We start from the raw sequence: 14,371 nt of genomic DNA on the forward strand, positions 1-14,371 counted from the left end.
TGTAATCGTTATTAGAAATATTTTGAATTAAGTTGGTGAGTTCAAGCAAAAAAAAATGACAACAAACAGCTGGCAAATGATTTTATGTGGTCAAAATATATTTGTGTTTTATTAAAATGCTACGGAATTTGGTTTCAAGATATTGTTGATAATATACATAATTGAACTTGGCAGAGTATTCAAAGTGGATGTTAGCATCTCTCACCATATACTTCATCTGAAGTATTATTTTGCCATTGAAAATGACATAAATGCTCCAGTCACACATATCGGGACGGTTGTGCAGTGTCACCATTTCATCATGAGCCCGTTGGTCATCCTCTCCACAGCGTGGTAGTTGGTGTGCAGCAGCTCTTTGGCGTGCTGCTCGCCAACGCTGTGGAGCCACGACTGGTACAGCTCCGCCACACGGCCATCATCTTCCGGCGCTCGGGCCTCTTCTGCTTTGTAAAGCGCCTCAACCTTCTGGAGGAACTCCTTTGGGTTCTCACCAGGGGAGGGTTTCAGCTGCCCGCCACCATTAAGACAGCCTGTGGATTCATGAAACACGAAGGGACTTCAAATGATACTACAATAAGGGTGAAGAGTTATTTATTCATTAGATTGTATAAATGGCTGACTGCCATAATATGATAATAGTTGGAGATAATAACACATTTGCCAAATTGTGTGTGAACTTTGTCCCCTTAAAAGGAACCCCGGCTGTCATGACAAGCTTGCTCTATATTATTTCTTTGGTTGTTACTAACATAACTATGAGTTTCACATACAAAGTGACTTGAAGATTAATACGTTTCTTACCTCTGTAGACATTAATAAGCCTATGAAAAAGGCGTTGTGCTCCGTGTTGACGTTTGTTAAATGAAAAAGGCGTTGTGCTCCGTGTTGTCGTTTGTTAAATTAACTTGGAGGTTTGCTCATGCCTGAGAAGTCGCGCACGCCCCTGGCCGTGTGCACGTCGCTGGGGTCCGTTCCACGTTTCACCAGAAATTGTGCAAAAATTCTGAATCCTTCTTCGTGCCCCTTTAAAGAACAGTATGAACACTTTTCATAATAATACTAACGCCTCATTTCACAATTTAATGGCCATATTACATAATTGTCTGTTATTTATCAAAAGGATAGTAATTTCAAAAAGGTCTTTTTATATATTGAATTTTTACACTTTTGGGCTTCCATACAATGGAGGCTTACCTTGCTTTCTTTTTTTTTGCTTTCTTGATTGACGTTTCACATTTCTCGGCAGAGAACCACCGCCATTCTACGTCACTACGCACTGAATGCATTGCGACGTAAATAACAATGGCGGCGTACGTCTAAATAAAGTTTCTACAAAATGTATTAAACTGGAAATGATTTTTGAAAAATGAATCTCATAGTTATGTTAGTAACAACCAAATAAGAGCAAACTTGTCATGACAGCCGGGGTTCCTTTTAACAGAATAATGACTACAGATAATTAAGGCCATATGAAGAAAAAAGAAATAAAGAAATAAATAAATCTTCTGCCAATACAAGTACCGGGACTGTAGTGCATGCTATACACTCAAAATGCTGTGTGCTGTAATACTCTTCTTGTAAAATGGCAACTTTGCTCTGATAACAATCCAATTTAATACTAATACTGTATACATATATATGACTTTATTCTCTTCAGATTAGAACAAGTAAAAATGTGACTGCATTCTAATTATTTATTTTATTGCTAAAAAATAAAAATGACTATCTTCCTAATGTTACAATTTAACTTACACATTAACGATTATTCTCGTGAGAATGAAATTAATTGTATTCTTGAAATTGAAAATTCAATTTTTTTCCTAGTAAAAATTCTGACTTGTCAAATTTCATTCTCAAAAATATGCAGCTGTATTCTTGTATTAAGACTTATTTTTTATTACAGCAATCTGAACTTAATCTATGTTTTTGTTGTAAAAATACAACTTTATTCCAACAAAATCCCAACTTTTTTAAGCAATACTAGGACTTCATTATAACTTGCTGCAACCTTTGTTTTGGTACACGTAAGACTTTATTTTTATAATCTTACTTTAATTGTATTAGAAACAACATTTTCTTGTAATATACTGACTTTTTCTAGTTTATTTTTATTTTTATTTTTAAATCAATGTGGGTCTAATGTTTACTTTTGTTTGCCCACACTGATTGCTCTTTTTTTTTTAGCCTTTACAAAAAGCTTCTTGCACTATTTTAAGCAATTAATGAAGCCTTTTTATCCTGTATGATACAGTTACCCTTAGTAACAGTTGACTTTTGTGTAATTTGTAAGAGTTTTACCAACCTGAGGGACAGGCCATAACTTCCACAAAGTGGTATGGCGACTTCCCCCTCTTGAGTTTCTGCACCAAGTTCTGGATGTTGCGGAAGCCGTACGTGGACGCGAAACTCAGCACCACGGCCCCGTCCTTCTCCAGCGTCACCTCCTGGAAGTCCTTATTCCTGCGGCAGAGGCACAGCGATGAGAGCGCAATCGCTTTTTTTGACCGCACAGAATTGGAGGACTCACCTGAGGATCTTATAGGTGAGTTCCTTGACCTCCTCTCCAAATATCTGCTTGGCTGCGTAGGTGAAGACATGATGGAGGTAACCGCCTGAGCCGCTGCCGGCATGGCTCAGGAACTCGCCGTCTTTCACGCTGCTGAAACTGGACAGAGAATGACATGAATAGAATGAAAAGGAACAAATCGTACATGGCACAGAAAGTGCTGTCAAACTTACAGTGTATCAAGCGGTCCAGCTTGTATGTCATTAAGAGTCACGTTTTCCTCTTCTAGCATTTTCTGCACTTCTCCTAAGGGAGGAAAACAAAACACGAGAGAGATGATGCGTCCCGCTTTGCACGATGTTGGAAGTGGAGGTCGTACCAGACGTGATGACGCAATCCACTTCTCTGCTCTCCGCTTTGTTCAGGTAGAAGTCCGACCTGGAGGCCTCCAGTTTCTTATCGAAGCAGGGCATCACCGCAACGTGGTAGATTTGCTGTGGGCTCAGGCCCTGTCAACATGCAGAACACACAGCTGAAATGCACTGCACCATAGAGTAAAGGTAAATGATCACTTTTTGAAGAGAACTAAACTGTTTATTGAGCACCGCTGCCACTTTAGATTGATCAATAATTTGTTAAAATAACAGTACCATGTTGGGATGAAAAAAATAGTAAATTGACCACACTTGCACATGGAAGGTTTCTGCTGTTAGTCAAGGGAGAAAAGGTTGTGAACTTGTGATCATATTAAACTAATCCAAATTATTGGTATAGTTGGCATACCACAAAAATAAAAGACACTAATGTTGAAAAGGTAGAACTGGAGTTTAGGAATGTTAGATGTGGGAAATTTAGCTTGATAACAGAAAAGGCGAAAACAATTAAAACAGTTAAAAAAAATATACAAATTGACAGAAATGAAATTACGTACGTACTATAAATAAAAATCTGTGGGTTTTTGTTGTTGTTGTTTTTTACTCATACCACAGAAAAACAAGTTGTGCTTGTGTTTTTTTTTTTTTTTTTTAGAAAATATACTCTAGCCTATTTTACATTTCAAATTTCTGTTATTTGTTAGAAGAAACAGAAAAGGCCATACCATGAATTTCTCTGAATATAAGATAGACTTTAGTGTCAGAATTCATGCATGTGCAGGATATCTATGAATTTGGACCTGATCCAAAGTAGGATAATTCGGCTGTGATCTGATGAGTCACTCCAGTTACTTCTTAATTAATTAATTTTTTTTAAGCAGAATGATTGTACAATAATCAGTAGTATGAAAATACGACTAGGCCTGCCTGCTAAAATTGCTGTGTGTGTCTGTACTCTGTACCTGTTGTTCTGCAAAATAGCCTTTAACCAGAGAGCCCATCATTGCCTGAGGGGAGCGTGTGGTGCTGATGTAAGGAAGAATAAACTCTCCGTGCGTCTTCTCCGCATAGCAGATCCAACCTGAAGAAAAAAAACAAAACAATCCAGCGCAAGTCGGGACTCGTCCTTCAATTCATACACACTTGGAGAGAATTCCCCTATAGTGGCATGTTGAGAGAAGAGGTTTGAAATGAGATGAGCTTGTAGTTTTATTTTGTGGCATACCTGGACATGCTGATGTCAACATGGGCAGCGATTTGCTGTCCTGCTCCTTCCTTTGGAAACGTTCCACGAACTCTCGCTGGCTCTCCAGCAGACTAAAGGTCCGACTGAAGCTTGTGTCAAATACATGATGGACGCCTGCAAATAAACCAACATTAGTGAAAGCTCTAAATGAATCTACCTCAAATTTCAGGGGTTAATAAGGTTCAAAATGACAAAATTGAGACAAGAGTGAGAGAAGAAAAGGTCTTTCTGGCCGTGACTGTCGGGGGATTGTGACCTAATCCTCACCAAGGCCTTTGAAGAAGGAGGTGAGCCTCGTCCCCGCCTCGCTGCTGCTGAGCCCGTAGAATGCGGCGAGGGACGCTCTGGACTGAGGTGACACTGACACCACCACCACCACCTTTTTCTCTGCCTCGTTCACCTGTGGAAATGTCAAACAAGCAGCCATGATGTGTCATTGTAATTGATGTCACCACACCGCTATTCACCTTGTTGTTGCGCAGCACTTTGAAGAGCTCCTCATGGCTCTGCTGCGTGATGAGGACACTCTCAGCTGATGTTATACATCCGCTACAAGCCAAGCAGTCGTTCAGTGTGATCTTTGCTTTCTCAAGCTTCTGCTTCTGCCCGGCCTTTAAACACGTAAGCCAATCAGTAAAAATAAAAGAAATAAAAAAATAAAAACAGAACTAATCCTCAATACTCACTTGGTTGATTTGGACATAACTGCCATCATCTTCTATCTGGATTTTGGCCACAGACTTGCCCTGTTTCTTCTCTACTTTGACAGGTTTGACACATTCCTACAAAACAGAGTATCAGCTCATTGTTGACATATTTGACTTAAAACAACCCTGCCTAATTTGAATGATTGAATGTGGGAAGAATCCAGATTACCCTGAGAACATAAAAAGACTGCACAGGATGGCAGCAAAGGTTCGAACACCGGAACACAGAAAAGTGCGCCAGACGTGCTAACCACTTGCTTAATGTGCTGCCCTTGACTAAAAATAAACAATTCTAATTTCCCCTGATACAATTTACTACTTAGCTTTGTATTCGTCACGTAAAAAATACTAACAAAAAGAGGTAGCGTTAAGAAAAGGCTAAAAAAAAAAAAGGACGTGCGCACTTAGCACAGCTATTCATCCATTTTAATATGGTAGGCTACATGTATTATCAGGAAAAGCGTTAAAAAAAATACATACCGGTACATAGTTTTAAGCAATGACAATATACTATCATGAGGGGAAGATCCTGAAGTGAGAGGAAGTGATAGAAAACAAATTGAATCCCGCACGCTCACGCAAACACACACAACGTGGTCTTTCAGGTAGGAAGTGAACAAAACTGGAATGCTTAGTTGGAAGAAAAAAATAGTCGGCAGTACAACTGTATTCTAAAGCTTCACTTAAGTATGGAAAAAAATGCAGTCATAATTACTCATCTATAACAGCAACCACCGATGATTACTTGGCACAACCGTAAATCCAACTAACTTTACCGATTATTTACCATTAAATGTCTTTATAGCTGACTGAGAATTCACCTTCCGTAAAAGGAGAAATTTGCTATTGCTCTGTGTTACGTTATGAATGACATAACAGCGAATAAGCCTTCTCTCTACTACTATGGTTTCGTTTAAATCAGGACTTAAGTACAGTCTCGCCGAATAAAATGATACGCGAAAAAAAAAAACGTTAAATGATTATTTGAATACCTGAGACGGCGTGATAAAATCATCGAGATCTGTCAGCTGCAGCACACCGCTAAAGACAGAAGCCATAACTGCTGCCGTAACGCGATTCGTTGTTTACTTTCGTGTCGTAAACATCTTTGTCTGATTAGTATTTCGATGCAACGGGCTAAACACGCCCTTTTACTCTTATTTCTGCATTCAATATATATATTTTTCTAACGTAATGAAAACGATAGTTTATAAAGAATACATTTAAACAGATGTTTTGTGTTACACTACACCATGTTTTATTAATATATTTAAATAATATTTTTGGATTTACAAAGACAACTAGTGTTAATCGTTGACAAGCGCAAAATTGAGAGTGACAATTTCTAAATACGATCAAGTGAATGTCTTGGCGAGCGAGACGTGTACGTGCACAGGCCATGTTGTTATGACGACGGGGTCGTAAATCCGCCATGTTTGCCACCCCGCGACCGCGTTGCGACACAAACGGAGACCTCGAACGACATGAATGTCGAAAATAATCTTACGGCACATAAACACGAGGAACACGCGAAGAACGGCAGCGAGATCATCACCATACAAACAAATTTTGGAGACGAAGGTTAGCCTCGTTACTTAAACATGCAGTATATGTTGTGCTTTTGGTGTTTGGGCCTAGTAAAATTCCCTCCAAATTTCGACGTTGCTAGCAGTTAGCAGCTACCAGTCGATAGCAGCATGAGTTTAAAAATGTCTCAGATGTGCACAGTACAGGGACCTGCACACAGCTTCACAATTAAATGCAGAAGATAATCGCTCTAAACTTGTTTTTACTAGATGAGGACGTGCACAAATGTGGACGCTGTCACAACGAATTTTCCACCTTGGATGCTTTTATTCAACACAAGCTTCGTCACAGCTGCAGACGTGAGCCGAGCAGTCATGGTGAAGAGCAAATGGTAAGGCCAATGATACGTGAAGTATTTGAATACTGTTCAATGCTGTTCTCTAACGATGAGCTAAAGGGCAAAATTCACAATAGTTGAGCTATGAAAATTTCCAAGGAAGTCTGCTTGTATGCCTTGCCTTCGCTCAAGCTCTGTGGTCACTTCTCCCTGAGAACATCACGATTTTTATTTTATTTTTTTAGTGAAACAGAATATCTTTTGGCGCAATCTTGGATCAAACACCTGCTGTGCATTTAGTTTTTCAGCTCCTTGATTGAGAACAAGTTGTCTAAAAGTACTTTAGCATTGAAGAGTAGGAAGTGTGTGTTCTCATGTTCAGACCACGTCAAATGAAGTTGCCCTGTAAAGGCTACAGTGCGTTTTAAGGTCTTCCTTAAATCTCACGCAATATTGCCAGCTTTTGTGTGGTGTACTGTATATCCTATTTTTAAACTTAACTGCTCATGCTTACATGTTGTAAGTGCCTTTCAGAGAATACCCTATTAAAAAACCCATGATGAAGTGAAGTTATATAGTAATTTTAAAAATCACAATTGCTCTAACTATGGCCACAAAAACATTTTAGAACTGATGTCCTCATTTTAGGACTTCAAAATTCAAGAAGTAAAACATACTTCTTGTCCACAACCCACCCATAATGTGTTTGTGAGTGCTTTGGGGTTCTAATTTCTGAACTACCAGTTGGGAATTATTTTTTTAAACAAGACTTTAGCCTGTACTATTTGTCAACTCCTAAATGTTCTTTTTGTTATATAGTAGTTGCTTGTTCCGATAATCAAAGTACCAGAGACAATTTCCTTGTGTGTTTTTGCCTATAAAGATATTCTCGTTCTACTGTTGAAAGTAACATTATTATTACAACAGGTTGAGGCTGCCAATGGAGGCACGCAAGCGGTGAAAGAAGTTGCCAGACAGCCAGAGAGCACTGGCATTAATGACAGTAAGTTTAATCATTTACTACACCCAGCGTGGCTTTAATTCCAATTTGTTTGCAGTGTGAATTGTTGTCTGTCTCTAAAAACCTTGTGATTGGCTGGCGACCAGTTCATGGTGTAATCTGCTCGTAACCTTAAATCAGCTGGGTCTAACAATGGTCCAGCCCTCATAAGTAGTATAGTAAATGGATGGATTCTTTAAATTATTGTAGTTGCCGTTTGCTGTAGTGAGTAACTGCCACGTGTTTCTATCACAGTACTATGATTTATTAATTTTTTTCTTATGTGCAAGTTGACTGAATTGCATTTATTTTCCAAGCAGGTGCAGGCACTGCTTTGTTGGGACGAGGCTGCAGGAAGAAAAACGCCTCTCTGAAATTGTCCAAACCATCTGAAACGCCTAAAGGCTCAGTTTCCGACAATGCCGAGGATGATAAGCCCGTTTACAAAGTCAACGGAGATGGCCGGTACCTTTGCCAGCTTTGTGACAAGACCTTTAAAACGGTGCGTTACAAATAAGACTCGTATTACACAAGTGATTCCAAGCAAGGGTGGTGTTTGTGACCAAAATATTTTGTTGTATTTGACAGAGCAACATCTTGAAAACGCATATGAAGACTCACAGCGATCAGAAGAACTTTGCGTGCGAACTATGCGGCAACTCCTTCCGTACTAAAGGCTCTTTGATTCGTCACAACCGCCGTCACTCTGGTATGCTCAAGTCCTTAAAGGGTTTCTCACTTAATAATAATAATAATAATAATAATAAAGAGATGTCCAATTAATACCACTGTGATGCTGTGCAGATGAGCGGCCATACCACTGTGTGCTGTGTGGCCAGTCCTTCAGAGAGTCGGGAGCTCTCACCAGACACCTGAAGTCCCTCACACCCTGCACTGAGAAGATCCGCTTTGTTCAGTGCAAGGAGATTCTGGTGAGCAAGGATGGAAGGAAAAAAGGTATTAATGCCAAAACCCCAAAAGAAAATCTTATTTGCATCTCACACCTTCATAGATACCCACCTCGCACACACAATGCCCGAACTCTTATTATTATTATTATTATTATTATTATTATTATTATATTACCCACATGATTTACTAATTCAGGAGCTGCATTTTGTATTATTAACAAATTATGGATTGAGCTGAACTTGATTCATTTAAATTAATTTGAATGGGGAAAATTGTTTTAAAATTGTATTTATTACGTAATGAATTAAACTTGCAAGTGAAGGTAGTTTATGCAGCTGAAAGGTGTGTGCATGTGTGTGACTCGTATCCAGGACTTGGCGCTGATGTCCCAGCAGAGAATAGCCAGCAGGAGGTGGTCGTGGTGGAGGAGCAGCGGGCAGAGGAGCAAGTGGTGGAGGCACAAACAGCCGTTGTCAGTTTGGTGGAGGCGGGCTCCCAAGGGGTCATCCACCAGGTGCACTTCACCATGGAGGTGGATGGAACAACACAGGAGCAACAGGTGTGTTGAGAAGGCTGATGAATACAATACACTTGCTGGTCGCTGCATTAGGAACACCTGTGCACTCTCCTGTAGGTGATGGTGGATCAGTCTCAGGCAGAGGCCTTCGCCGCCGCTGCGGCTGCGGGCGACAACCTCATCTGCCAGGCCATCCTCAACTCCGGCATTGCGCTGAGGACGGAGGAGGCCGCGCAAGCTCCGCAGGCCGCACATGAACTGGGGAAAATGGTCATAGAGTGTCCTGTCGCCGACGGCACGGAGATCCAAGTGAAAGAGGAGTTAGTGGAAATGGTGGCACAGGTAAGCGGGGAAACAAACAGTGGACATTACAAGTTATTTGACTACTTTAGGTGAAGGATGGAAATTGATGACCTTAGAAATGGGCTTAGGTTACACTGGTTTGATGAAGCATTATTTTAAGACCTTGCGCACATATTTTTTAAAAACCAATTTCAACTCTTTTTTTTTATTTTGTTCGTATTTATAGGAAGTGGATCAGACAGCCTCCAAATTGTACACATGTCCACACTGTAATCGTTCTTTTAAGGGTTTGAACTACTTTCGCTTCCATGTCAAAGGTCATTCAGGTAAGTTGAAAGATGACAAAACAACACAGAAACAATAAAAAAAAAATTCAAGGTTGAATAATTGAAGTCCATGTTTCACTTTGTTGAGCGTTGATGACATACCATACTTTGCATCAATCAACACTGCTAACTCAATTGTAAATATTTGAAAATATCTGCATTATTTTTTGTGAATGACGTTCGAATGTTGTGTTTGCAGGTTACAAGCCCTTCAAGTGCACCTTGTGCCAGAGGGACTTCCTGAGCGGGTACCTGCTGAAGAAGCACATGGAAATCCACGTGAGTGAGAGGCGCTACAAGTGCGGCGAGTGCGGCAAGCTGTACAAAACGGTCGGACACGTACGGGAACACATGAGGGCCCACTCAGATGAAAGACCCTACCACTGTGCCAGATGCAAGAAAGCCTACAAGACCAAGGTGACCCATCCACGACAAGTATTAACTGTGCACCACCTTCTTCTCCATTGTGACCCTTCCTTTATCTCGATGTGTTGGTCTCTTTTAGAACGCTCTGCAGGTGCATCAGCGGACGCACGGCGAGGAGAAGCCGTACGTCTGTCAGTTCTGCTTCCGAGGGTTCCGAGAAAAAGGCTCGTTGGTGCGGCACACTCGCCATCACACGGGCGAAAAGCCTTTCAAGTGCCCAAAATGCGGTCGGGGCTTTGCCGAGCACGGCACTCTCAATCGCCACATACGCGCCAAAGGTCTGTATGGTGCTCAAGGGGCAGATTTGATGTTAATAGGCCCGATAATCCAGATGGTGTGATGATATCCATTAGGGGGCTGTCAAAAGGACGAGTCCAGCAAGCAGCAGCAACAGGAACAACAACAACAACAGCAGCAGCAGCAGCAGGAGGAGATGGTGGTCACAGAGGAACAGGTTTCCGGGGATAACGTCGCCACAGCAGCAATCATCACTGAAGATCCTCATGCACTGCTGGTAGAATTCTCCTCCGTGGTAGCAGACACGCAGGAGTACATCATCAAGGTGAGAGAGTCCAGGAACATTTTAGCAGTCTGTCTTTGATTTAGGTTGGTTACTTTTGATAGTCAGCCCCCCCCCAACTTATTCACTTCCAGCCATTTTCACAGAAGCCATTTTTTTAATCAGCTCATTTGGAAGGTACTGAACATTGAAGCTAACATTTTAGTTTTTCCCCCTTTATGTGCATTCTACTCTTTTGGTGCAACTTTCAGACTCAAACAGACGAGGAAGTTCACGAAGAAGGGGTTACTCTCATTCAGGACAGTCAAAACGAGGTCAGTATCAGCAGCCTGTCATTCTTTGAAATACTTTATTATATCGTCGGCTGTGTGTGGAATCCATGAAATACTTGTACAATAGCTTATACTGTAGTGGCCTGTATCTTGAGTTCTACATTTTATAGCATTTTGGAATGTGTATGTGCTAGGGGTGTCACGATTCGCCAACTCCACGATTCGATTTAAATTTCGATTTTGGGGTCACGATTCGATTTTTTTTTCGATTTTTTTTTTTTTTTTTTTTTTTCGCTCCCCCACTTTATAACACAGAGGCATATGCTTCTGTAGGCTAAGGCTAGTCTATGATCATTGGTTCTATTCATTGTACAGTAAATCTTATTTCAAAAGATCGGCTACATATAGGTGATGCAATTTCCATATTATTTTTGTGTAAATTTATGTAATATATGATAATTGACATTAGGCAGGAATGATCAAATTCAAAGAATTTATTTACAATATAAAGTTAACCGTCTTGTTCTTACTGAAGTGTAAAATAAAAAATAAAAAAACAAAAACAAAAAGTCACAGTGGGTGCCTGCCATCTATTGACTGTTTTTGGTTACAACAGTGTGCTGTGCGTTCCTCTTAAAATAATGTGCAATGTGCAACAACAACAAAAAATATATTGTATCCAAAGTCATGGAACAAATACAGCCTGAACAAACTATATCCCAACATTTACAGTTGCTGGGCATACTGTAGCGTGGTTCAAGTACACTAATTAAATGTTTGAATCCAGCGTTTTCCAAGGCTGCAGGTCTGCTGCTATAAATAGACCTATGGATCTGGCGTTTCGCGCGAGCTGAAGTGTGTGGAAGTTTCACTGTAAATGAGGATGAAATAGTTGGTTGGACCGTTGTTTTCCCACTTCTAGTTGAATTTGATAAATCTAAATCTTTGTGATGCCTGCGTAAATGTCCCGTCATGTTTGTCGTGTTTCCCGTTGTTACGGCTGGCGGCTCGGGCCCGCCGCCGGCTCCGCTCCCCTAGTATGTATGTGTGTGTTTGTGTCGGCTGGTGCCCGTATAATGGTACTTCAGTTTGAATGCGCCAGCGCGACACTCTGATTGGAGGACTGTGCCAGCGCGACACTCCGATTGGACGACTGTGCCAGCGCGACACTCCGATTGGACGACTGTGCCAGCGCGACGCTATTGTGTATCCGTGTATTATACCCCTATTGGTTATTGTTGTTTCTCCTCCGTTCTGTCAGTTCTGTCAAATGCGGTTATTATTTGTTCACCTTCCACTTTCACTCCCTTGTCAAACCCCTGCCTGAAATTTCAATTAAAACTACTCAGATGTTAAAGTCGACCCGTGTTTATCTACTCTATATTTTCTGTTATTGTGTTACTTCCCTTCCCCTTGACGAGCCGGGCGTAACACCGTGGCCGAGTACAGTACGCGCACATAGCATATCTTGCAACTGTGGTCTTTTTATCGACGTGAACGTTGTCGACATAACTCACCGGGAACGCAAAATGTTTCCAAACTGGTGACGAGAGAAGCGGGAGCGGCTTGAAGCACCATTGCTGTGTCTGTCCGCGCTTGCCATCATGACTGCAGGAGAAGTCAGCTAACAAGTGCCGTTAGCTAGTAGCTGAATGGCTGCGTCTCATTTGCTTTCCTGGGAGGTGGCGGTGGCGGCGGGCGCGGGGGGGGGGGGGCATCGAATCGTGTGTCCTCTCTTCTATTTCGATGCTCGAAATCGTGACGTAATTTCGATCGATTTCGATAAAAAATCGAAATCGTGACACCCTTAGTATGTGCACTGTATCTTACACTGTATCTTGAAAAGTGCATAATGACTGACAGTCACTAGAAAAGCAATACAGAAGTCCTAAAAAATGCTCCAGTTCAGTGGACCTTGTGCTCATCCTTTTGATGTATGCGTCTGGGCCACTAGGGGGCAGTGTAATACAGACATAGTGGTATACATGGAGATAGCTACCATTCTTAGTAACTTGCAGTTATACTAGTCATTCTTTGTAGAGGATAAATAATATATATCTCCAAGTGTTGGTATATGTCTGTTTTGCTCCACTGTTTGGTTTCAAATATCTGTTGCTTAGAGATTTATAAATGGACACAAATGCTATTCGTTAGGTTTTTTTATTTTATTTTATTTATTTATTTTTTTTTATTTATTTTTAAAGTGTTAGTGTTAAGCTAATTGGACATGAATGAAACTATTTTATTAATTTTTTTTTTGAAGAAGAAGAATTGTTCACTATCTGACTTGAGTTCACTGCCAAACAGAGCTTGTATCCCACATTTTTACCTGCAAATCAAGCAACAAAGCAGACGGCCATTTTGTCAAAGCATGTGAAAGTCCCTGCAGCTGCCAGTCACATGATTCCATAACCTCGTTTCTACCAGATGGGCAACCACATTGTGAAAGTTGTGCAGCAGATCGTCAGCCAGTCGCACAGTGCCGGCGGCACGGGCAGCCACCAGATCATCCTGCGCAACGTGAGCGGAGGCGAGGAGGGCGCGTCCATCGTGGACTGCGGCGACACCATCACCATCGCCACGCCCGAGAGCTTGACGGAGCAGGTGGCCATGACGCTGGCCTCGGCCATCAGCGACGGCACGCTGCTGGCCGAGGCCGTCAAGACGGCGCAGGGCACGGTTGCCATGGTGACCACGGAGGAGGCGGTCGAGGAGACGATTCAGCTGGTGCAGCAGCAGCAGGAGGAATATGTGATCGCCACGCCACAAGAGCTGGAGATTCAAACTGTCATCGTGTGATTGAGGAGTGGCGACTCCATGAACAAACTAAGGTCAAAGCGGTTCGAACTGCACAAGAACATCAAAGCACAAACGTTTTTATACGCAGAGTGATGTGCTTTTTTATGACTCCCAGGGTAGCAGAATAAGCTGAAGATGTCATCTTAAAAATGGTGCAAACATGTCATTTTAAACAAAATCTGAACATTTTCCATGTCATCTGCATCTTGTTGCTTCTCTGCAGGCCATAACATATGCCTGCCAAGCCGCTTTTGACTCCTGCTGACAGGTAACCAAGTCAGATTATCACCTCAACAGTTTAACTCAATAGGCAACGTGAAATAAATGATATTTTCTTAAAAACAAAAGAAATATACAAATCATTCTCCAACTTTTTACACCAAGTTGATAACACCTAAAGCAATCCTTCTCAAATAGGGTGGCAGTTCCCCCTCGAGGGACCCGTGCGATGCCAGACAGCGTGTGACCGCAGAGAACGTGTTTTTTGTTATTGCTGTACTAGAATAAAATAATTGCACATCCGCTTCAGTAGGTGGCAATGGCGCTCTCTTTATCAGCCTGCACAAGGAGTATTGCCTCCTCTGTATTCTTACAGAGGA

The 14,371-nt window shown here is 41.5% G+C and overlaps 2 protein-coding genes across 3 annotated transcripts; one reads left to right on the top strand and one right to left on the bottom strand.

The window, feature by feature from the left end:
* Positions 1–67: 67 nt before the first annotated feature.
* Positions 68–6,160, bottom strand: narfl (nuclear prelamin A recognition factor-like). Its single transcript, XM_077532841.1, has 11 exons — positions 5,826–6,160; positions 4,813–4,908; positions 4,594–4,737; positions 4,394–4,526; positions 4,106–4,240; positions 3,843–3,961; positions 2,886–3,015; positions 2,740–2,812; positions 2,528–2,665; positions 2,303–2,460; positions 68–530 (listed from the first exon to the last, which is right to left on the bottom strand). The coding sequence occupies exons 1-11, from the start codon at positions 5,889–5,891 to the stop codon at positions 289–291; spliced, it is 1,434 nt and encodes a 477-aa protein (XP_077388967.1). The 5' UTR covers positions 5,892–6,160; the 3' UTR covers positions 68–288.
* Positions 5,955–14,300, top strand: e4f1 (E4F transcription factor 1). 2 transcript variants are annotated; one of them, XM_077532824.1, is made up of 14 exons: positions 5,955–6,414; positions 6,630–6,751; positions 7,625–7,700; positions 8,018–8,199; positions 8,286–8,406; positions 8,502–8,654; positions 8,981–9,168; positions 9,244–9,468; positions 9,656–9,755; positions 9,955–10,172; positions 10,261–10,459; positions 10,535–10,743; positions 10,953–11,015; positions 13,401–14,300. In XM_077532824.1, the coding sequence occupies exons 1-14, from the start codon at positions 6,318–6,320 to the stop codon at positions 13,770–13,772; spliced, it is 2,325 nt and encodes a 774-aa protein (XP_077388950.1). In that variant the 5' UTR covers positions 5,955–6,317; the 3' UTR covers positions 13,773–14,300. The 2 variants fall into 2 exon arrangements, with proteins under 2 accessions (XP_077388950.1, XP_077388943.1); XM_077532817.1 differs by having other exon boundaries at positions 5,956–6,414; positions 8,015–8,199.
* Positions 14,301–14,371: the final 71 nt, after the last annotated feature.

Source organism: Festucalex cinctus, chromosome 1, assembly GCF_051991245.1.
Source record: "Festucalex cinctus isolate MCC-2025b chromosome 1, RoL_Fcin_1.0, whole genome shotgun sequence".
In the NCBI taxonomy this organism is placed as follows: Eukaryota; Metazoa; Chordata; class Actinopteri; order Syngnathiformes; family Syngnathidae; genus Festucalex; species Festucalex cinctus.

What these genes read in the sequence shown, in the direction of transcription:
- e4f1 (XM_077532817.1), top strand. Translation starts at nt 6,318, where the DNA reads ATGAATGTCGAAAATAATCTTACGGCACATAAACACGAGGAACACGCG. An exon ending in GAGCACTGGCATTAATGACA is followed by an intron (nt 7,701 to 8,014) that starts GTAAGTTTAATC and finishes TTATTTTCCAAG; the next exon opens with CAGGTGCAGGCACTGCTTTG. An exon ending in TCGCCACATACGCGCCAAAG is followed by an intron (nt 10,460 to 10,534) that starts GTCTGTATGGTG and finishes GATATCCATTAG; the next exon opens with GGGGCTGTCAAAAGGACGAG.
- narfl (XM_077532841.1), bottom strand. Translation starts at nt 5,891, where the DNA reads ATGGCTTCTGTCTTTAGCGGTGTGCTGCAGCTGACAGATCTCGATGAT. An exon ending in ATTTTATCACGCCGTCTCAG is followed by an intron (nt 4,909 to 5,825) that starts GTATTCAAATAA and finishes TCTGTTTTGTAG; the next exon opens with GAATGTGTCAAACCTGTCAA. An exon ending in GGATTGCGTCATCACGTCTG is followed by an intron (nt 2,813 to 2,885) that starts GTACGACCTCCA and finishes TTCCTCCCTTAG; the next exon opens with GAGAAGTGCAGAAAATGCTA.